Below are 24,584 nucleotides of genomic sequence, written 5' to 3'. Positions count from 1 at the left end.
GAGGATATTTGGAATTATTTTTTCAAAGTTGAAATAGAAAATTTGTAGTTTGAAAAAATTCAGGAAGATTCCGCTATACCTCTTTGTTTTCTAGTTCCACATTACTCCTCCCCATGCCCCAACATCTTCCATACTTGGTTCTAGATCTCCTGGAAGGAAAGAAGGCCTCTGGGAGGATGAGAGGGAAACTGTTGATATTGGTGGTAAGAAATGTGCACTGGTGAAGGTTGTTGTACACTGTATGATTGTAATCAATCTTGGACAGCTTTATCTGTGAAAAAATAACTGTAGTATGAAAAACTTTGTAACCATGGTGCTTAACTAAAAATAAATAAAAATTAAAAGAATATTTTAAAAAATAACTAAGAAAAAGAAAATACATAATTTAATCTCATAAACAAATATTTTATATTAAGTTTTTGAATATCTCCTGTAGGTAAGTCCCTATATTAATTTCCCTCCTACTTCATACCCACTTGACACCAATGTGATCATCTTGTATAGGGAAAACTTGTTAATATTGCCAGTACAATGAGTATGCAGCCCACCATGTTCAATCACCAGCACCAAACGATCCCCAATCCCCACCAGGAATAATCGCTAAGAACAGAGCCAGGAATAAGCCCTGGCCACCACCAATTGTGGTCCCCAATAAAAAAATGTCTAAAAGAAGTACATTATGTGTAAAGCAGTTATATGCACAGGAAGAACATAGAAGTTGTAATTTTTAGACTATTTACCTAGACGTGGTACAATTCACAAAACCTCCTTCCCACACACACAGAGCTGGGAGTAGCCCCAAAGCACTCCTAGGTATGGCCCAAACAAAGAAACCAAAAGGTGGTTGAGGGAGGCATGATTATCTACACTGACTCTCCTAGAGACTCCCCTTCCCAATGACCTTCATGGAATTGAAAGCTGAATCAGAACCAAGGAGTTTAGGATGCAACAACTGCTCTTCATCATTAGAAGCGATCTGACTTCCCACACTATGAACATCTGTGACTTCCTTAACTATGAACATTTCTAACTTCCAAAACTACAAAAATTTCTTCTGACACTGCTGAAAATAAAATAAAACACAGCTGATAAATCCTAGTAAGCCTGATCTAGACAAGGTGAAGTTAATGTGACAGTAAACAGAAATTATGTTGACAAGGGCTGGGAGAAGAGGAGGACTGACAAAGGGGCAAAAGCTTATAGAACTACATCTAAGCAATAGCATTTCTAGAACCTGTGAAACTGGGGCTGGAGAGACAATTCAACAGGGTAGGGTGTTTGCTTTAAATATGGCTAATCCCCAGCACCCCATGTGGTCCTGAGACCCACCAGGAGTTCAGACCCAAGAGTAAGTTAGATCCAGTTTCCAGCGTTCAGACCCTAGAATAAGCCCTGAACTCTGGTGGGTTAGGAAAAGAAATGGAGGGAAATGGAGAAAAGAAGAGAGAAAGAGGGAGGGAAAAGGGGGTGGACATAAAAAAAAAAAGAAAGAAAAGAAAAGGCCTGTAGAATGTCAATTAGGGGAATTCTACTCAATTGTAAAAGCTATTGAAAAGGAAATTCAGGGCCTGGATAGATAGCACAGGGGCGTTTGTCTTGCAAGCAGCTGATCCTGGATCAAAGGTGGTTGGTTCGAATCCCGGTGTCCCATATGGTCCCCTGTGCCTGCCAGGAGCTATTTCTGAGCAGACAGCCAGGAGTAACCCCTGAGCACTGCCAGGTGTGACCCAAAAACCAAAAACCAAAAAAAAAAAAAAAAGGAAATTCAAGGTATTTTGATACATTTACTAGAATAGCTGAAATTAAAATGGCTGACAATGAGTGTTGGAAAGAATACAGAGTTCTTCTTATATTATGGGTAATTTCTTAGAAATTAAACATACGTGTGACTTGCCACTAATCACTCAAGACAATTAAAAATGCATACTTTTCATGAATGTTTATTCAAGTTTTATTTCTTTCTTCATTTTCATTATATTGTTACAGAGACACTAACCTGGGCACATAAGAGTACATAATTTAATGGAAACAAACAACTATGTAAGTGAAGACTGAAGATCAGAAATAAGAATCAGGAATAAAAACCAGAAAAAAGTTAAAAGGGAACTAGTTGGGAATGCTTCTGGAAGATCAGTGTGGCTATTGAGTGATGAGAATCAAAGAGGAGACCAAGTTGTGAAATACAGAGTAGAGAGGTGTCATATTCTAATACTATTATTATTACTATACGGATTTGAATTTTAATTGCATATTAATTCAATTATATGTTCATGGTACATTAGCAATCTTATAGAACAACTATATACTGAACAAACTATAGACAAAAATAAAAATTTCAAAATATTTGAAGTCAGTGGAGCAAAAAGAAAGACAGGCCAGATTTTGAGATAATTAAAAATATAAAGGGGAGCCTGAAGCAATCATACAGTGGGTTGTGCTTGCCTTGCACACAGCTGACCTGGGTTCAATCCTTAGCATCCCACATGATCCCCTGAGCATTGCCAGGAATAATTCCTGAGTTTGGAGCCAAGAGTACCCCCTAAGGATTGCCAGGTGTCGTTCCAAAAATAAATTAAATTAAAATTAAGAAATAAAAAGAGAGGGAAAAAGAAATAAAAAGATAAGCAAAATGTTTGTTATCAAAAAGCTAGGAAATAAAGTTAATAGAAAGCTTATTATCAATTCTGTAGATAACTTATACTTCAGTGTTTTACTGACCTCTATATGACTACCATGTACTTGTACCATGTACAAGAGAGAAAAAAGAACTAAGAAGAAATATGCGCTTTACCCAAAGACAGACTTCCAGTGTGAATGAAATGAATTAAAATCTGAAAATACACAAGAAAAGAACATCTTTCAGAGGAATAAAATAGAAACAGACACTCAGAAGAAAATATATAAATATAACTGGGACACAATGCAAAATTATTCAGCAAAATAAGAATTAGGACAGCATGACCCATTCTGCAGAAAGTCAATCTAGGCAAACTCTGGTTTGATCAAATGTCTCAGAGGATGAATTTTCCATTCAGCATTTTGACTACGTCATGTCACAGTTCACCTGGAGACAGGCTGGTCATCTATAATGGGCTTTCCATTTCATGTGATACTTTGCCTTTTTTTTTTTTCTTTTTTGGTGCCTATACAACTCTGATTTTTAGCCTCTTAATAATGGTTCTTCAAGTGTGCCTCTAATTTGGTTTCTATTATTTGGAATGCTGAACTTTCTGAATCTAGGTTTCTTAACTCCTTTCTAAGTTTGGGGAAGTACTTGGCTATTACTTCAATAAGAATTCTGCCTTTTCCCTCACCTGGTTCTGGAAACCCGTATGATGCCCATTTTATTCCTTTAGATGATGTCTTCCTCTACAAGTTCTTTCCTTTCTTCACTGTTTCAAATATTTCTTCTTTCTATTCTTTTTGGATGGTTTCTCTTCTGGATCACTGGCTTATTTTTCTGCTTCTATTCTTTTATTGGGCCTTTTGAATTTATTGTTAAATTTAGCTACTAGATTTGTCAGCTTTATGGTTTGGATTTTTTTCCCCAAACATTAGTTCACACTTCACCTTTGTTGAGGTTCTCTTATATCAGTCTCATTGCAGTGAGTATCATGGAGAGATTTCTTCGGCATCTTCTTTGGGTGGTTGCACAGTTGAATTCTCCCCAGAGAGAAGCCAGGTAACATTCTATTCCCAGAATCCCAAATGCCTCCTGGGCTGCTGCCAACACACAGACACAGACACACATACAGACACACACACACACACACGTACAGACACAGACACAGACAGACACACACACACAGATACACACACAGACACAGACACACACACACACACAGACACACACACACACACACACAGACACACACACACACACACACACACACACACACACACACACACACACACACAATGCTTCCAGGGCAGAAGAAATAGCTCAATGGGAAAAAAGTTCATGGTTTGTGTGCCCGAGGCCAGATTTGATTGAGACTACCCAGTGTTCAGGAAGAGAATGACCCCAAGCACCGAGTACCATTGGATATTGCCAAAACAAAAACAGAACAAAAGATTAAATCTTCCAGAGGTACAGCCGGGAAGACTGGAGAGTAACAATGTGGCTGACCATCTGGCATGCTTCACAGGAAACGACCCAAGATCCTGACAGAAAGCAAAGTTCCCAGAGGACTGAGGACAGAGATGCCCCCCAAAAGAAACCAGATCTCAGAGCAGCAAGTCACAATTACAGTGAAATTTCTACAGCATGCTGGGCATCTGTCTGCAATCTAGCAGCCCAACCTCACAGACTTCACCTGTGGCTATGGAACAGGAAGCCAGAAACTATGGAGCAGAAAAAAGGAGTCAGGGTTGCTGGTAGGTGACATTTTGGTAACCCCTCACAGCTGTTCTCTCAGTGCTAGTTTAATTCATATTGCTCACATGCTCCTTAGTAACAGCAGGAGAGCAAATCCCGAGTCGAGCTCCACCCGCCCCTAGCTAACAGCTCAGTACAGAGAGGTAGCTCCTAAGAGTGTTTACCAGCAGAGAGAACTCCCTGGCCAGTCTGCATCTGAGTGGACCAGTGAGCTCTCCCCCACACAGAAGGCTTCCTTTGATCCTCCCAAAGCCAGTCAAGCAGGCAGTGACACTATGTGCTCACTGTGCTGCCTAAATGGCAGCTCTTCTTCCTGCGGGATCTAGAATGGCACATTGTTACCAGCTAGAACCGAGGACTCAACCATATCTGACGTCATTTTTTTTATTTTGGGGGATGATTTAGATCACATCTAGCACTGCTCAGGGGTTGTTCCTAACTTTCCTCAGGAGTGAGCCCTGTCATTCCTCCCTCAGAGTACTCTGTGTGGTACTGGAGGTCTGAACGTGAGCCGCCCACATGCAGGGCAGATGCCTGGCCGCCTGCACTATTTCAACTCACTGGCCTCTTCTGAAACCTGCCTCTGGTCCTCCTGGCATTTACTAACTGCTCCACACTGAAGACCTGAGTTCTTCATCACCACTTAGAGCAAGTAAAAGAAGCTCAGTAGTGTTGAGCACACACTACTTTGATGCCCTGGTGCCGTCTTGATCTCCTATGTGCCCCCAGACCCCTTGATTTCAGTGGACAGTCCTCTAGTCATTCATGGGTGCTCACCCATGGTCACTTTCCACACAGGCTCAGACTTGGCACATCGGGGTATCCTGGGGCTCTTGCGCTGTACCCCTTATGGCCTCCCATGCCAGTACTATCACTTCAGTCCTGTAAGCTTCATCTTTTGCTTGTTTTTTATTGGTTTTTTTTTTTGGGGGGGGGGGGCTATACTTGGCGGCAATCAGGGGTTACTTCTGGTTCTGTGCTCAGAAATCGCTCCTAGCAGGCTCAGGGGATCATATGGGATGCTGGGGATCCAACCCAGGTTCGTCCTGGGTCAACAACATGCAAGGCAAACCGCTCTACCACTGTGCTATCTCTTCAGCCCCTATAAACTTCATCTTCAATAAACAAAACTGGAACCCATCAAAATGTAAGTAATAGGAATACTGACAACCAAACTATAATATATTTATAAAATGAAATGCTATTTGATAAAAGGAATAAACTGTTAAAGTGGAACATTGTGGATGAACCTAGGATAAGAATAATGCCAAGAAGATTCCAAATAGAGACATGCATTCTTTCATTTACAGAAAAGTGGAAGATCAGTCCCATCCATCCAAGGTAATCTAACTCAGGTGTAATTAAAAATTATGTGGACTAGGCAGACACAAATTCTTCAGGATGAGGGAAAGATTCTGTAGCTTGATAAAGATAATTAGGTACATTTGTTTATTCATTTACAGAAACTCACTAAATTATATATATCTAACATGAATACACTTTATTGCATATGGGGTAGGGGTTGGGGAGACACCCAGTGCTTAGGGGTTACTTCTAGCTCTGCCCTCAGGAATTACTCCTGGTTTGGGGAAACCATATGGGATGCTGAGGATCAAATTCAGGTTTGTTGAGTGCAAGGCAAACTCCTACCTGCTGTACTATCTCTTCCACCCTTCGCTACTACTTTTTAAAACCATGCAAAAGATTTTAATATCAGTGACTATTACAAAGTATCTCAAGGTAACACAATAATGTAAAACTAATGACATTGCTCAATTATTATTTAATAATTACTTTAATAATTATTTAGAAAGTCATCTTAACTACTTTATATTCAGCAACTATTACTGAAAGAAATAATTTTCCAAAGTTCCAAAAGTCTTTTCAAAGATTCAGTCACAGATTGGAGACCAACCTAACAGGATACATGCACACAGAACACCTTGGTTCAATCCTTACACCTTATAATGTTTCCTAAGCCTTGCCAGGAGTAACCCCTAAGTAGACAGCCATGAATAAGCCCTGAGCACCATTGGGTTCAGCCCCCCCACCACCACCCAAAAAAAAAAAAAAAAACAAATAAAGGAAAAGAAAATGGATCTCAGCTGACCCACACTTTCATGGCCCCTAAATGCTCTCAGACTTGAGTCTTCACCCTGGGGACAACCCAGGGAGGTGCACAAATTAGAAACTCACTCATTCATTCAAGAGACAAATGTCAGGAGTATAAGACACATAATATCGGAGTATTCTATATGAAATACATACATATAAAAACACATGTAAAGCAAAGCGCTCAGTATTCTGAGGAATGCCAGGGAGGAGGTTAGTGTTAAGTGGAAGAAGCTTTGTTAGAGTCTGGCTGAAGAGTCTCTCTGAGAAGGTTGAGAGAAGCTGAGGAAACCCAGTGCTAACACGATCATTGACTTATTAGACAAAAAAACAAAACAAAACAAAAAAAAACACCACTTGTTAAATACCTGTGTGCCAGACACTGTCTTCAAGGAGGAAGGAAAGAGACTCATAAACAACTCATTAAATAAAAAAGGAGCTCTAATAGTAATGCTTGGAGATGGGCATAAAATGGAAAGGTTATGGATATATTAAAGACTCCTAAAACAATTAAGTCTGAGCCTTTTGAAGATTTTTTTTTAACCAATGGCATCTGTGTAAATTACAGAATATTTTGTAAAAACCTGTCCCCTTTTTGCATTCAGTGCAAAATGAATTTCCTCTCCCTCTATCAGTACACAATTTTGTATTTTGGTAAAATATACCTAACATAAACTTACCATTGTAAACATTTACCAGTGAAATTATATTCACACTGTACAATCACAAATCATTTCTTCTTTTTTTTGGGGGGGGGCACACCCTGTGACGCTCAGGGGTTACTCCTGGCTATGCGCTCAGAAATCGGCACTGGCTTGGCAGACCATATGGGATGCTGGGGGATCAAACCGCTGTCCGTCCTAGGCCACCAATCCAGCCCCTACAAATTATTTCTGACCTCCCAGGAATTAAGCAAGAGCCACTCGGTAAGGGAACTTCTGTTTATAGGGAGGGCGCAGGTGGGAACATATCCCAGAGAAGCATTAGGTGCTATCAATTTTGTTGTTTCTCCTTTCTGAGCCACTGAACAGCTAGAACTCAGGGTAAAGCACTTAATGAGGCCAAGGTCAAAGGTCCTATCCTCTGTGGGTAGAGTAAACCTGTTGATTTTCAATGTTGTATTTGGCCCTCCACTCCCTAGGGACTATCCCTCAGAGAGGTGCCTGCTTTCTCTCTTGAAGTTGGTGCACAGAAACCACTGTGACATACCCATCACAGGACCAAGAGGTGGCTCGGCTACTGAATGCTTGTCTGGTAGCAGTTACACCTACTGCCTTTCAGAGCTTTTGGCATCCAGGATGTTTTCTGTCCAAAAAGGTGCACATGCTGTGGTTTTAACAAGTAAGTTCCAAGGCAGAAATGGAAGAAATTAAGTACAGGAAGACAATTTTATTCTCTGTACCTCCTTGGGAATTACATCAGTCTTCCAGGTTCATTATCTTAACTCCATGTCTTTTAAATAGACAACAGATGCTGTCTGAACTCCCAAAGAACTCAGAGTTTATGGAAAGCTAACTCCTTCATTTCAAAAAAAGGAGAAACAAAAGCATGAATTGGAAAGGCCTGATCAAATTAACCAGGGCCTTACTATCTGAGCTGGGGATGCAGATAAAACAACAACAACAATAACAACAGACAATGCACCTTCATCCCCTCACCCTACTTTTACCACATGCACATAAACACGCTCACTGGCTCTCACATTTTCATTTACTAACTCATCTATCACCTTGCCTTGAAGGGGACACACACACACATACACACACACACACACACACACACACACACACACACTCATCCACTCACACCCAATCACTTGCTCTTTCATTTTTTGGGGGGGCCACACCCATTTGATGCTCAGGGGTTACTCCTGGATAAGCGTTCAGAAATCGCCCCTGGTTTGGGGGGAACCATATGGGACACCGGGGAATCGAACCGTGGTCCTTCCTTGGCTACCGCCACTTCTCCGGTCCCTCTTGCTCTATCATTCACTCACTCAGTCATTTTGTTTCCAAAGTCACAGTGAATCAAGAGCAAAAGGGAAAAAATGCTCACTAATACTTGGCATGTTTTCCTATAAATTTACACCATACACACACACGCACCAAGTAAGGACCAAGAGTGATAGTACTGGGATTCAATCCCCCACATTCCATTTAGTCCCCACCAAGAGTGATCCCTGAGTACAGAGCCAGGAGTAAGCCCTGAAAAGCACTGAGTATGGCTCATAAACGAAGTATACAAAAATAAAAGTAGAACAAGACATCTGAATTATATGACACAGTATAAAGTGATCTGAGAAGAAATGAATTTGCTGTAGGTTTTTCATATACAGGTACTATCAGAACTTGTTTGCAAAAGAAGTAAAAGAGGGCACAAGTCTGTGAGTGAGGAACCAAGACATTAACTTTATTTTTTTAATATAATTTTTATTTGAATCATAGTGGCTTACATATCGTTCACAGTAATATTCCAGGTACATGTTAACACTGAATCAGGGGAATTCCCATCACCGAATTGTCCTCCCTCCACCTCCGTTCCCATCCTGCCTCCCCTATCCTCCACCCTCACCCCAGGGGCTTCTAGATTGAGTGGCCCCCTCTGTGTCTAATTTATTACTTAGTGATCTTATAACTGTTTGGTCATGGTATCTCCATTACTTCTCCCTCTAATTGGGAGGCGGGACTAGATAGTTTGAGTTATGTGGTTTTGTTTGAGGAAAAGTAATAAAATGGGGTAAAAATCAACTATGCCAACAGTGGGCAGAGTCCTTCTAGAGGCTCTCATCCTCAGTTTGAGAGATGAAGGGTAAAAAAGAACCACAACAGTTCAAAATGAAGTATCAAATAAGATATCCAGTGAGCACTGCACAATAAAGATATGCATCACATAATTGCAATGGCCCTGAGATAAGAAATATGACAGAGCACAAAAAGGAAGAAAAGAAGAAAGAAAAAGTAAATATATAAATAAAAAAAAGTGGATAACTACTTAAATATCTACACCAAAACAAAGAAATCCAAAAAAAAAAACTAGATAAGAAAAAAAAAGATTATTTTGTGCTTATTGGTTGTTTTTTTTTTGGGGGGGGGGGTTTGTGTGCGGTTCTGAACACCCGGCAGTGTTCAGAAATTGCTCCTGGCTCAATGCTCAGAAATTGCTCCTGGCAGGCACATGGGTCCAAATGGGACACCGGAATTCGAACCGATTACCTTCTGCATGAAAGGCAAATGCCTTACCTCCATGCTATCTCTCCGCCCCCTCCTTTATTCCCCTCCTGCATAGGCACAGTAAAAATTGGGGTCATTCGAAAAGGGAATCCCCTTGGCCTAAGAGATACAGGGTTTCTCCACCCTTGGAATATATTGTCATGGGATTGTCTATAGACTCCTTTCAAGTTCATTTACTCTCCCCTTGGTGTTTTTGTGTTGTATGGAAGACTTCTGCTTCGATCTGGATGATAAAATTAGACCTCTATATCTAGAGATCTCAGTCTCTGCACAGGTCAAAAAGTAGAACTTACGATGAAGTCTTTCTTCGTGATTTTAGAAGTTCTGTTTCCTCAATGTCATTTTAATCTGTCTTCTGTGGTTGGTAATCTTGGCCCTTGAGTTGAATCTCGGGTGGAGCCTGGGATATCGCCTTTTGTTATGTTTCCAGAGGACCCATTCTGTTGCAATTATCTCAGTCAGGTCTCTGGAATTAGAGATCATGGTTGTTGTGCAGGTCATAGCACAAACTCTAGACTAGGGCTTTCTTGCTGATACCAGATTACATACTGCCCAGTCATCTGTAAATCAAGTTCTTGGCTTTTGCACAGCTCAAAGTGTGACAAGTCTTCTGATTTTGTCTTGTCGTTAGTTGGTGAGGTAGGATACCCTGTTCTTATGTCCATTTGTTCCTAATTTCCTCGTTGTCAGGATATCACATAGAGCTGGCACATGTTGGTGTTTGAGCAGTATTCAGGATGCCCCAGATGGGATTTGATTCCTGTAGCTGTTGTGCAGAACTGTGTCATTTCTATGTCTGGGATTCCGGGTTCAAGGCTGGACGGTCGGTGTCTAATCTCCTGGAGTCTAAGATGGGTCCACATGACATATTTTCAAGGTGGGAGATTCCCCTGTATTGTAAGTAAGTATGAGTTCTTATCCCTAGTAGATAAGAGCTTGTTTATATGTGTGAGATTTCCCCTTTTTTAGTGTGCCTTTTCAGGAAGAAATGGTGCTTCATTATATTGCTGGTGTATTTGGGGGAGGAAAAAGAAGAGCAGAGAAACAAGTCAAACACCCAAAAAAGATAAGAATAGAAATAAAAATATATTTGCTCACATATGGATAAAGAAAAATGGTTTAGAAAACTGAAATAAAAAATAGAGAACTGAAAGAAAAAATAAAGAGGTAGTGTTATCCCGGTCCTATACTTATGATGGAAGTATGGGCTTCCCCATTGTCTTTTGAGATTTTCTTGTGGGGTGTGGGTTCCCAGGCGCCTTTTCATCGCATACCCTGCCCTTCTTGAGATTGGTAAAAGATTTGCAGCAGGGGAGTCTTGGGTAGAGTTCTTGCATTGGGAGTCCTTTTAGGGCTAAGTCCAGTATCCAGCAATAGTCAACATTAGGAAGGGTTGGTAGGGAGGACCACACAGCATGAGTCAGCAGGGGTGTTGGTTGTCTTTTCTGGCCGGGGACGAGGTGTGGGTTTGAGTGGGTGTCCCTTTGCTTGGGTGCTGGGTACTGGTTCGTTGGGATAGGTCAGTCTTGATGCCTAATAGATTAAGAACTGAGGGTGAAGAGTTTTAATAAGATGGAAAATCTGGATGGGATTGAGGGGTGAACGAATAGCCGGATTCCTAGAAGGGGGAAAGGGGAAAGTATATGGAAGGGGCAGAAAAGAAGAAAAGAGAAAATAAGATTAACTAGAAAAAGAGAAAGAAAAAAGAAGAAGAAGTGGTGAGAAGAGAGGAGAGAAGAGTGTGGCATGCTATTTTGCTTGAGTAAGTTCGATGAGTAGGCCCTGTAGTATATAAGTCTGTAGGTCACAGTTGCTGCTTCGGCGGTCTGGCTGGTCACATGCTTCAGGTCCTAAAAGAAGTTATAACCTAGAGAAAAAGGGTATGTTAAAGTGTTTTATCGAGGCAATTTTATACCGCAACCTGGGTATGGTATCTCGTGTAGCTTAGCTCTGAGGTGCCACCTTAGGTTGTCCACCCTTTGTATCCAAGAAAGCATATTATTTTGAAGTACTTCTGTTGGATTCAGTGATTCCCATGGTATTCTTTACCTGTAATCTTGTATAAGATCCCTAAGAGATTATTATGGGCCTTTGTAGTAACAGGATGATTACATACCTGTTCTCTCTACGCTGCTGTTTCCGCTGTTGCTGATTTCTTTATGGTATAATGTGTAATCGAGAGTATATGTTGTTCCTCTTTCATGTGTTTTGGGCACTACTCCCCAGAATATGTGTAATGTTACAGTGTTTGGAGTTTCTACCCTGTTTAATCCTGTTATTTGATCTTTGAATATTATTTGTATATATGGTGTAGTTTCTAGGTGCTTCAGAATAGTGCTACCATTCTGTATTTATATTTTATCTTCTGGGTTACTTCGTTTAACATAATATGTTCTAGGTCCATCCACGTTGCTGCAAAGTCTGTGATTGAATCATTTCTTACTGCCATGTAGTGTTCCATTGTGTATAGATACCATATCTTAATGATCCACTCATCTGTTGTTGGGCATTGAGGTTGGTTCCAAGACTTGGCTATTATGCTGAGTGCTGTGATAAATAGTGGGGTGCACACATATTTTGGGATGAATGTCCTTCCGACTTGGGGGTAGATACCTAGGAGAGCAATTGCTGGGTCAAATGGCAGCTCGATTCTGAGTTCCTTGAGCACTCTCCAGACTGTTCTCCATAGGGGTTGGACTAGGGGGCATTCCCACCAGCAGTGGATGAGAGTGCCTTTCATACCGCATCCTCGCCAACATAGATTGTTCCCATTATTTTTGATGTGAGCCATCCTCACTGGTGTAAGGTGGTACCTCATTGTTGTCTTGATTTGAATTTCCCTAATGATGAGTGAAGGTGAACATGTTTTCATGTGTTTGTTGGCCATCTTTCGATCTTCTTCGGAGAAGTGTCTATTCATTTCATCTACCCATTTTTCTATGGTTTTATTTGGTTTTGTGGAGCTCATCTTTCTAAGTGCTTTGTATATTCTGGATATCAGCCCTTTATCTGACATGTTGAGTGCAAAGATTTTTTTTTCACATTCAGTTAACTGTCTTCTTGTGTTAAGTATGGTTTCTTTTGCCATGCAGAAGATTTTTAGTTTGGTGTAGTCTCATTTATTTATGTTTGATGTTAAAGTTCTTGCCATTGGCAATCTATCATCAAAGACTTTTTTGATATATAGGTCTTCGAGTGTTCTGCCTATTTTTTTTCAATAAACTTTATAGAATAGGGTCTGATTTCAAGGTCTTTAATCCATTTTGAGTTGACTTTTGTATATGGGGTGAGGTATGGGTCAATTTTTAATTTCTTACAGGTGGTTCTCCAGTAGTACCAACACCATTTGTTGAAGAGACTATCTTTGTCCCATTTCAAGTTCTTGGCTCTTTTGTCAAATATTAGTGCACTGTATATCTGGGGGCTTATGTCTGGAAATTCTGTTCTAACCCACTGGTCTGAGGCTCTGTCCTTGTACCAGTACCATGCTGTTTGATCACTATGGCTCTATAGTATAGCTTCAAGTTAGGTAGCAAGATGCCACCCAGGTTCTTGTATTTTAGTATGTGTTTGGCTATCCTGGGTCTTTTGTTGTTCCAGATGAATTTTATGATTGATTGTTCTAAGTCTTTAAAGAATGATGTCTGAATTTGGATGGGGATTGCATTAAATATATATAGGAGTTTGGGTAGGATAGTCATTTTGACTATGTTGATTCTACCTACCTATGAGTATGGGATGTTCTTCCATTTCCTTAGGTCCTCTTCAATTTCTTTCTGAAGTGTTTTGAAGTTTCCCTGGTATAAGTCTTTCACTTCACTTCCCTTGTAAGGTTGATTCCTAGGTACTTAATGTTTTTTGTTACTATTTTAAATGGAGTTGAATTCTTAATCTCTCTCTCCTCTACTTCATTATTTGTACAGAGAAATGCTACTGTCTTGTGTGTATTCACTTTGTAGCCAGACACTTTGCTGTATTGGTTAATTGTTTCTAGGAGTTTTACCGTGGACTCTTTAGGGTTTTCAATGTATATCATCATATCATCTGCAAAAAGGGATAGTTTGAGTTTCTCTTTCCCAATTTGGATTCCTTTGATTCCCTTCTCTTGTCGGATTGCTATTGCTAGGATTATATTGAATAAGAATGGTGAGAGTGGACAGCCTTTCCTAGTTCCTTAGGGGAGATGCTTTCAATTTTTCGCCATTGAGGATAATGTTGGCTGTGGGCTTTTCATAGATAGTTGTAACTATCTTGAGGAAGGTTCCTTCTAACCCTATTTTGCTAAGTGTTTTCAACATGAATGGGAGCTAAATTTTGTCAAACGCCTTCTCTGCATCAATTGATATGATCATGTGGTTTTTGTTTTTCTTGTTGTTGATGTGGTGTATGATGTTGATTGATTTACGTATGTTGAACCAGCCTTGCATCCCTGGGATGAAACCCACTGGTCATGGTGTATAATCTTTCTGATGTAGTGCTGGATTCAGTTTGCTAAAATTTTGTTGAGAATTTTTGCATCTATGTTCATTAGTGAGATTGGTCTGTAGTTTTCTGTCTTGGTGGTGTCTTTGCCATCTTTGGGAATGAGTGTGATATTAGCCTCATAAAAGGAGTTGGGAGGGTCTTTTCAATGGATTGGAAGAGCCTGTGGATCAATGGTAGTAAGTCTTCTCTGAGTGTTTGATAGAATTCACCTGTAAAATCATCTGGACTTTTCAGGCTGCAAGAAGGCTGATGTGACTTTCCATGCACATTCAATTCTATGTGGCATCTCTCTCCATAAATATGTAAACAATTTTTTTAAATCTATGATATTTTAAAGTTGGGGGGGCAGAGAAAGGTTCAAGATATAGTGATGTGCTTTGTATGCAAGGCCTGGGTTTGATACCCAGCACCACACTGATCCCTGAGCACTACCAGGAGCAAAATTGAGTTCTATGCTAAGAGTAGCCCCTGAGTTATACCATGTGTGAACCCAAAACAAAAATGTCTTGTCTTGACATGTTTATAAATACACACATGTACATGCACACAAAATACACATGTATGTTTATTAATAAGGATCCTGCTCAAGAGTAGGATATAAGTAGCCTGGCAGGGTGGGGGAGATAGTTATTTTTGGTTTTGTTCTGGGGTCTTACTCAGCAGTGCTCAAGGTTAGTCCTGGTTCTACACTCAAGGGTCACTCCCGAGGGTCCTCAGAGAGCCAGGGATCAAATCCAGGTTGAGCACGTACAGAGAAAGCACCTACCTTACCCATTGTACCATCTCTCCAGCCCTAAAAATTAATTCTGAATTTCTGGTAGAATGGAGTTTTAACTAAGAAATTAGTGATTCAAACCCCAGCATTGTTCAATAGTTAACTACAGAAGCACCAACCCTATTCCAAAGGATTTTCTATCTAAAACCTGACAGGGCCAGGACAGTAACTGAAGGGGAGAAATAGCATGCATGTCTAACTTAGAGGATTCCCAGCATTTCTGTGCAGGCTGCTCTTTTCTTTTCAGCTACACTTCTCAAAGGGATGCTGAGAGGAGCAGGGAGAGAGTTCATGCCTTGGGAATGTTACTGAATTAGGAACTTCGGTGTTGCTCCTCATAGCCCTTCAGCTGGGGTCACTGAGGCTCTGCCTCACACTCCTCATGGGAATGAGACTACAATGTTGGAACATCAATTGCTGGGCTGCATTTGAGTCCCCAGGCAAAAGGGCACAAGGAGTCTGTCAGAGATAAAACTAGATTGTCAGTGACAAGATGGAAGTGATGCCTAGTGCAAGTGATAGCATTCAGTACTGGCAAAAGCACAAATAACAGCTGCATGGACCCTTTGGAGAATGTCTGCCAAGAGCCATGGGCTCAATATACATGTCCTTGTCACAAAAAGCACAAGTGAAAAACAGCACAAATGAAGAGGGGACTGATTCAAATGTAGAGAGAGCTCCAGCAACACAGAATCCATTGGCTTTTTAATTGTAGTAATGCAAGTCCCTACCTGAGCGACTCCTCCCAGAGAGTTGTCTAGGGAGAAGGGTCAGTATTTCTGGGCAAAGCTCAGGAAGAACAGACAATTCTGTAATGCTAGACTGACTTAGAAAAGTCAGCTGTGAAAAAGAGGTTCTGGGCGAAATGGGTGAAATGGTTTAAATGGGGAGAATGCTTGCATAGCAGAATAGAAAAGGCCTGGCAAGTTTGTGTGAAAGGGTAAGGGCAAGTTGAGAAAAGCTCACCCTGATAGAGGCACATGTAGGTGGTAATAATTGAGTCAAATATTCAAGCTATTGAGATTCTGGCATTGATAACCCAGTGCCTAAGCAGGGACTGAACTTAGCCAACAGAAAAGTTGACAGCTGGACTTCAACACCTCTAATTCCCACCTCTGTCCTCTGAACTCCAGGGAGACCTTTATCCCATACCATGAGATCTTTGAGATATGACACTTTTATTTTGATTGTAACACCTCTGAAGACTCTTGTCAGAAACAAAATAGGTTATTAAAGGCACACTAAAACATTAATCTGAGGGGCCAGCAAGATAGTACAGGGGTTAAGGTAGCCTTGCATGTGCAGATGCCAGTTTGATCCCCAGCACCATATTGTTTCCCAAGTATTAACAGGTATGACCTTAGAGCACAGAGTCAAGAGTAAGACCTGAGCACCACTGAGGGTGGCCCAAAAATCCAAACAAAACCAAAACATGCTTCTGACCTTAGTTAAATATTAAGGGATAGACTGTCTATTCCCTATTTTAGTCTCTATTCTACAAAATTTCTCTTATAATATTTTCTATTTTTACTGAATCATTTGTATCCATGGGTGAATAAAATGGGGCACTAAAATCTCTAAAATAAGTCTTCTTATATGCTTTTAGGTATCCCTAAGTCACTCATTTTATTAATAACAAAGCAGAGGCTTACTTTAACCTCGCTCAAGATACAAGCCAACGAGAGTAACAGCTCACTGTGTGCTGCCTTTCTCTAGGATTTTCTCCTTATACCAATTCTTAGCTGGGTCTTACCAAAACCAGTTGGTTTAAAAATCTATTGGTTTACCCACAATAGCTTGTTGGATCACAATGGAGAAGACACATAAGGAACTTTTGATAAAAGAAACACTAGACTCAAAAACAAACAAAAAAGAAACATCAGAAATATGAATGGCCCATCTTACATAGGTGTAAAGATAATCTTCAGAGAGCAGTAGCTGAATGAAAGGAGCTGAACCCCATCTTTACCTTAATCCCAACCAAGAGCCCTTGAAGACAAAAACAGTAAGTCATAAAAACTTATAAGAACACTCTTCCGTCTTTGCTTGAAGTCAGAAAAATGTTCTTTAGATATATAACAGCTGCCCAAATGCCAAGTTCATGACAGTAAAGGCACCACTTAGAAAAGTATATAACCCTCCTCCCAGAAGAAATTTTAGGAGAACATCCAATGCATCTCAGAAGAGAAACAAATAAGGCAATATTCTCTTCTCGATAATAAATCTAAGAGGAGACTTTTCACTGGCCATGTTTTTTAAATAAGTTTTTTTGTTTTTTTTGTTTTTTGTTTATTTTTTGGCCACACCCAGTGACGCTCAGGGGTTACTCCTGGCTATGCGTTCAGAAGTCGCTCCTGGCTTGGGGGACCATATGGGACGCAGGGGGATCAAACCTCGGTCCGTCCTAGGCTAGCGCTGGCAAGGTAGACACCTTATCTCTAGTGCCACTGCCCGGCCCCTTAAATAAGTTTTTGTGGCAAACACACTCCTACTGCATGCATCTTGAAAAACACAGCTAGCAGGAGTCTCAAACGGCCTGCAGGCTGTTTGTGGCCCTCCGTACAACAGTTTGTGGCCCTGCCCTAGAGGAATCTTTTTTGTTTTGTTTTGTTTTAGTTGTTTGGGTCACACACACACACACACACACACACACACAATGTTCAAGGATTACTACTGACTTTGCACTCAAGGATCACCCCTACTTTGCCTCCTAAGGCCCCCCAGGTAAATTGAGTTTGAGACCCCTGGCTTAGAGGAATATTTGTCCAGGCACTGGTCAGTGATAAACTGTAATTAAGATAAAGGTCAAACAAATGTGAGAAGTCACCTGCATATGCAATAAAATAGAACCAAATCAGCTTTCAAGGTTCATGCCAGAATGTTTGCATGTAGTCCTTGTCAACAAATCCAAGCTGTTGGGCTCAATGCCATTTGTGTTTGTAAGTAAAGGCAATTGTTTTTATAACAATACAATGAAATTATAGACTTAGAGTTTCCACAAACTTTAAATGATTTTGACTAATGGAATAACAAAAGTTAGAAATACCCAGAATACCTTAATCTCAGGGCAGTCTAAGTTTACTTTTATTTGTGCTATTAAATTAAGTTTTAAAACTTGATTATGACTTTCTTTGTCTTTCATTTATAACCACTGAGCATGGCCAACCAACCAAAAAATAAAATGAATAAAAAAGAGCAACAATAAAAGATTGTTATAACTTCCAGAATACAACTCTCATTTGGAATTATGGGGGAAGAAGTTAACAAACTATTTGTGGCAGGCTCAAGACACCATATGGGGCATCAGGGATTGAACACAGTCGACCACATGCAAGGTAATGCTCCACTATGGCTCTAGCCCTCATTTTCTTAAATCAACTGTTCAGAAACAGTTGGTTATGAAGACGCTGTATCATACAGTTGATTACAGGGTTCCTATTACCGCATTTCCAAAAGAAGATCAATTTACCTCTACAAGAAAAAAATCTTCAAATACGTTTTCATATTTTCATGATTCTTTTAGAAAGTTTTATCAGTGACTAGAATAAAGAGGTTAAGGCATCTGCGTTACATGTGCTGAACCCCACTTTAATCCCAAGCACCATATATTTACCAATGGAAGTAACCTTTTAGAACAGATCTGGAAATTGGCCCTGAGCACCACTGGATATAGTCCCAGTGCCCTTTAAGTTAAACAAACAAATAAAACTTAGAAAAATTCAGTTTTGTCAGCCATGAAGCCAAAACATAGTGCCACGTACCTTTACCTACAAATCATTGTTCTGACCTTTACATCTACCACTACTCAAAAAAACCTACTCAATAAAGATGAGGTTCAAAATAAATATGGATCAAGTCATCATCATTACTAGAGACTGGGGGCATACCTCACAGTGCTCAGAAAGTATGCGTGACTATACTCAGGGGTCACTTCTGGGTGCTGGGAGACAACTAAGAAGTGCCAGAGATAAAACCTGGGTCAGCTGCATGCGGAAATATACCCTCCCTGCTGGCTCTCTCCTGCTTCCGAACCCATTCTTATTCCTTCTTCTATAAGGAAGTGGATTTCTTGATGAAATTTCATTTTTAGATGTTCAAACCAGGCTAACTCCATAGACTCACTCTTTTCTCAAACAAGATGTAAACTAAGCCATGAAAGATCATGGGTACACTGGCCTAGAGAGCAGAAAACTGACCATCTCGGGGAAAAAAGTGTGGGCCAAGCCTCCACACTAATGAAGCCACTCCTGCTGCCTCTATCACCTACAATTAATGTGATCCAGATGGCCCTGCCTCATCACTGACCCTCTATGATTCTCTTCCAGTGCACCAATCTGACCAAATTTCAGGAATGCAATTTTGAGGTTGATACCACCAGGGCTTTTTGGAGCAAATATGAGCACCATCCCCCAGTTTCTTCCTTTTTCCAGGAGACCTAGCAGCTGAATGCATGCCCCTAAAAGTCACAGTATCAGTAATAGCGATTTGAAGCTCTAGACAACTCCATTTGTTTGATACTGTCATCCCTATAGGAACACACCAATTTAAAAGAATGGATAGCTAACAAAAGATAGCTAAATGGATAGCTAATGCTATCCATTATGCCACTGTATTAATGACTTCATTGGAGATACAATAATTTTCACAAATGTTCTTGCAATTGTACTTTTTCTTTTTTTCTTTTTTCTTCACTTCATTTCTCTTTTTTCTTTCTATTTTGTTTTTCAATAACTTTGCTTTCATTTATCTGGAAAGAAGTGTATTATAGTCAACCTTGTCAACTATGCAATGAATTTTCCTTAATTATTATTATTATATTTTCTTTCTTTTTTTTTTTTTTTTTTTTTTTTGGTTTTTTGGGTCACACCCAGCAGCGCTCAGGGGTTACTCCTGGCTCTATGCTCAGATATTGCTCCTGGCAGGCCATATGTGATGCCGGGATTCAAACCACCGACCTTCTGCATGCAAGACAAATGCCTTACCTCCATGCTATCTCTCTGGTCCCTGCATTTTCCTTAATTAAAGTAAAAAAAAATTTATTTTCAAACTGGCCTCATACTATCCAGAAGAAACCTGTTTGTTTTATTTAGAATGTCTTGTATTAGGTGCTTTCCTTTTCTTTCAACTTTTCAATATTCGTGTTCTCTTCTGCCAATCATTCAAGTTATCCTTTAGGTACACTAAAATAAAAGTTTGCCTTCCTCAATGAAGTTGGGGTATTTTTGATACATGTTCTCATTTCATTATTTCCAATGGAGTTAGCTGTGTTAAACAAACTTCCAGAAACTATTTTTAAGACCAGACTCCCTCAAGCTTAAGAGCAATTTCTAGGATAAAAAAATAAATCAATTGGGGCCTAAGAGATAGCATGGAGGGAAGGCATTGTCCATTGGTGGAGCAACAGCCTTTGAGCTTGTGACTAGAATCTGGTTAATATAGGAACCGATGATTTCATAGTAATAGGGTTGTTGAAACTTTTTTGGGGAAAGGAGCATATCCATCAGTGCCCAGAGATTAATCATGGAAAAACCCTACCAGCTATACTACAAATCTAGCCCCTGCTGAAACATTTTGAAATGCACTTTCATTTAATCACCTTAAATTTGAAGAATGAACCCACTTTATATCAAAGGACATATATACACAGCGAATTTAGATGTCTTGTCCTGTGTTGGTTTTCTTAGACAGAGACAAAACAATCTCATCTAAAGCAGATAGGATGGCAAGTAGGGCAGCTGCCTTGCATGAGGTGGACCTAGATTAGATTCATGGTGCCACATATGATTCCCTGAGCCACACTAGGAGTGATCCCTGAATCTTGAGTCAGAAGCAAGGGCACCATTGGGTATAGCCCAATAGTTATAACATAGAATATAGTTTTTTAAATCAGTTTATTCCCCTTCAATCTTACAATGAAGTTCTAAGGCAAAGTCAAGGAAAAAATGAGTGATCAAAACTCTTTGTTGAGACTCTTGTCTCCTGTTTTGGAGCTAAATCAGTCAGACAGTTTCTCAAAAGATTAAACAATGACCACATGCCTCAGCAATTCCATTCCTAGGAATACACCCTCAGTAATAAAAACATTTGTCTGCACAAAATCTTGTATACAATGTTCATAGCAGAATTATTCATATTACTCAAAAGTATAAATAACCAACTGATAAGTATAGAACATGGAAACACTATTACCTGGTAATAGTGTTTTACCTGGTAAATAGTGTTTTACCTGATAAAAGTGACATGAATTATTTCCACATGCTACAATGTAGGTGATCCTGGAAAACATGCTTAGACAAAGCAACTCACAAAGGACCACACGATGTATGATACTGCTTGTATCAATTATTGACAACAGACATATCTAGAAATCTATTTGGTTATTAGTTGCCTGAATCTTATAGAGACCACTTAAGAAGAAACAGTGTTTTTAGATGATAATAACAATGTCCAAAATTCAGACAGTGAAGTATCCATTGAATGGCATATTGAATCAATAAAATGAATGGTGTATAAAATAAATCATTATGGAACCTTTAAAGACCTCCTCAGTAACCTTTCTTCCATGGTTTGCAGCTTACAGGGGGCTGGAAAATACTCTTTTCCTCCAGGAAGGAAACTTTGCCCTCCTGTAATACCCAGATCCTGCTGGGAGTAATCTCCACTCCTCTGTCTCTCCTCATGAGCTTGACTGCCCCAGCATGCCTGCTTTGCTCTACTATTCTATTTATTAAAGAGTCACAATTTACAAAGTTATTGGTAGTTTATATTTAGACACATAAAGTTCTAACAATCCCACCATCAGTATCAAATTCCCTCCACTAAGCTTCCCAAGTTTGCTTCCATAATCCCTCATCATTCTGGCTCTATTCTATTCTCACTCATTTAACAGACTTCCGCTGGGCCACTGCTGCATTCAGAAGTTCTCTTAGGCCTTTCTAGTAAGGGGGATGAATGATGTACAGCAGTTTTGCCTTCAAGGAGCTACCACTTTTGAAATGATTCATTCAACCACAGAGCAGGAAACAGGACAGGAAGAGTCCTACAAGATACTCAATTGTGGGTTGTGGGCAGAAAACATGTTTTATGTCTGGGTTCCAGAAAGGTGAACTCATCCACACCAGAACGTACCAGAAGTCTGGCATGTCTATGCCCTTAAGGCTGGGAAGGGGGAAGTGCTCAGATATTGGTCTCAGGAGTCATATCTAACAGGAAGTTGAAAGACACAACCCATGTGTTCATAAAACCATGCCAACATTTCCCTTCCACTCTGTCTGGCAGAACTGTAGAGTGTTTTTAGCTTCACACACACACACATCCCAATGAAAAGCAGAGATCAGGGAAGAGGGGCAGAACACAAGTTATTAATCAGCATTTCCATTGTGTTTAATGTTTGCAGAGCAGTCCTGCCCTCACTTCATCTTGAGCTGCGTGAAATAATAAAGGAATTTGAGAATGCAGCCAAGACTCCTCAGTCCTTAGCAGCTATAAGAACCTATCACCCTAGCAAAGCAGGCACGACTTAAAAAATTAATTCCATAAAATAAACAGTATTTGAAAATTAATCTAATATAATCATCTCTGTATAACTGATAGGGGTTGAATTAACTCAGTAAGCTCAAGTACTAAGACTGACAAATGTTCATATTCACAGAAACAAGCACCCAGGTCCTTCATGGAGACAAAAAGCCTTCCAGGGGTAGGATACTGAGTATTCTCTGAAAGCAACTAACAGGAAAGCCAGCTGCTTGCTGTCAGGATTCACAGAGCAGAGAGCATCAAATCCCAGACATCAAATTTCGTCTGATTAGCAACAGCTAAGTCTTCAGGCAAGCACACCACTGTGTGAATCAATGCACCAAAGCTCAGGAGCACAGAGGCTCAAGCTCTGGAAGAGATCTGAAACAAGCATTGGTGTGGCTGTTAACAGGGAAATGACACAAAGGTATATACCTCCGGCCTTGACTGTGTGAGGTCCTAGTACTACAAATTAAGTAAATGATTGACTATTTAAAAGATGTATTCGACAATCTTCAGTGACCAACTTAGCTAGATATATAGATATGGAAATATATTCACTGGTCAACTGGGAGACCCCTTGTTAAAGCACACCAAATAACAAAGACTTAAAGTCACTAATGTGAAACCTCTGAGAACAAGTGTTCTATTTAACCATTCCCAGGATGCTGCTAAATCCACAACAAAATGAAGAAAGGCTCTAAATATCTACTTCAAAGACATCATCTGCTTTATTTCAGATCAACTCCACTCTTCCCTTGTACTTCATAGAACAATTAGGAAAGCCGGTAGTACACACACATACACACACACACACACACACACACACACACACACACACACACACACACACACTCTCTACACATGAATCAGTAGATTACAGTTTGCAAAAAGGCCCAAATGTATGATCTGCATTTGATGCTGTTTTCCTTGTGGGACAACTGATGGCTTAAGGAAAGGTTCTTCTGCAGCTGAGAAGCTAATTTCCTATGTCTTTTGTTTTTGTTTTTAGGGTAAGGAGTTAAAATACCTTGAATTGTACTTTAACTCTTTAAGTCTTTTCTGTGCCATTCACTCCCTAAAGATCACAGCAAGTGGAGGCTGGTGGAGTCCAAATGGAAATGGCCTCAGCTGTCTCTGGGCCTGGGGTGACATTATCTTGCTACCTTGACTCCTTTGTCCCACCTCTCCTGCCTGCCTCAGGCTTCTCAGAACCCCTATCCCCAGCCCTGCCACCACCTGCTTCCCGCCAGAGTTGCTGAGTGACTCTGTAACAGCTCACCATTGCTCCTACAAAAACCAAACCAAACTCAAAGATGGGGAGATGGCACAGCACACAGGGGTGCTTAAATCATATGAACTCATTACTGCTTCAACTTCCAGCAGCCATGGCAGACTTCCAATATTGCTTGCTGTGGGCATGTAGGCCTCAAACACAGCTAGGACTGCCACTGAATTGGCTGTCATTTCCTGACATGCTAGGTAAGGCAGAAAGCATTATTACAGGCAAAAATCACAATTTTTTTTTAAAAGAAGTATTGCAACAAGAACACAGTGGGCAGGGCACTTTCTTTGCAAGCAACTGACTTAGGTTCAATCTCCAACACCCCATATGGCTACTCCAAGCACTGGCAGGAGTATACTCTGTGTGCAGAGACAGGAGTAATACCTGAGCACTCCTTCCTGGAATGGAAGGAGTGAGGGAGGGAGGGAAAGAGGGAGGAAGGAAGAAGAGAAGAGGAAGGAAGGGAGGAAAAGGGAGGGAGGGAGAGAGGAAGGGAGGGAGAAAGGGAGGGAGAAAGGGAGGAAGGAAAGAAGGAAGGAAGGAATAAAGGGAGGGAGGGAGGAATAAAGGGAGGGAGGGAAGGAGGAAGAGAAGGAAGGAGGAAAGAAGGCTCAAGAAACATGAATTTCAAGCTGAAAGTATCTACTACAATAATTCTAAGACTGGGGATTGAAAAGCAAGTCTGAAAAGAATAAAGAAACCTTCTATCACCTTAACAAGACACAGAGTGCCATCAGGTAAAAGATCTGACCTTTATTCATGTCAATATTATCTATCAGGTGCTGGGGAGATGGTACAGGGGCT

The 24,584-nt window shown here is 40.4% G+C and overlaps 1 protein-coding gene across 1 annotated transcript in view; it reads right to left on the bottom strand.

Annotated features, from left to right (window-relative positions):
* DOCK5 (dedicator of cytokinesis 5) overlaps window positions 1-24,584 on the bottom strand; it is a 239,930-nt gene that overhangs the window by 155,363 nt on the left and 59,983 nt on the right. Inside the window, exon 4 of the mRNA XM_049770834.1 lies at window positions 23,864-23,973. Coding sequence (XP_049626791.1) covers window positions 23,864-23,973 — 110 coding nt within the window. The remainder of the gene's footprint in view (window positions 1-23,863; window positions 23,974-24,584) is intronic.

Source organism: Suncus etruscus, chromosome 3 (genome assembly GCF_024139225.1).
Source record: "Suncus etruscus isolate mSunEtr1 chromosome 3, mSunEtr1.pri.cur, whole genome shotgun sequence".
Classification (NCBI taxonomy): Eukaryota; Metazoa; Chordata; class Mammalia; order Eulipotyphla; family Soricidae; genus Suncus; species Suncus etruscus.
The sequence above is the reverse complement of the archived record's forward strand: the minus strand, read 5'-3'. Positions and strand labels throughout refer to the sequence as shown.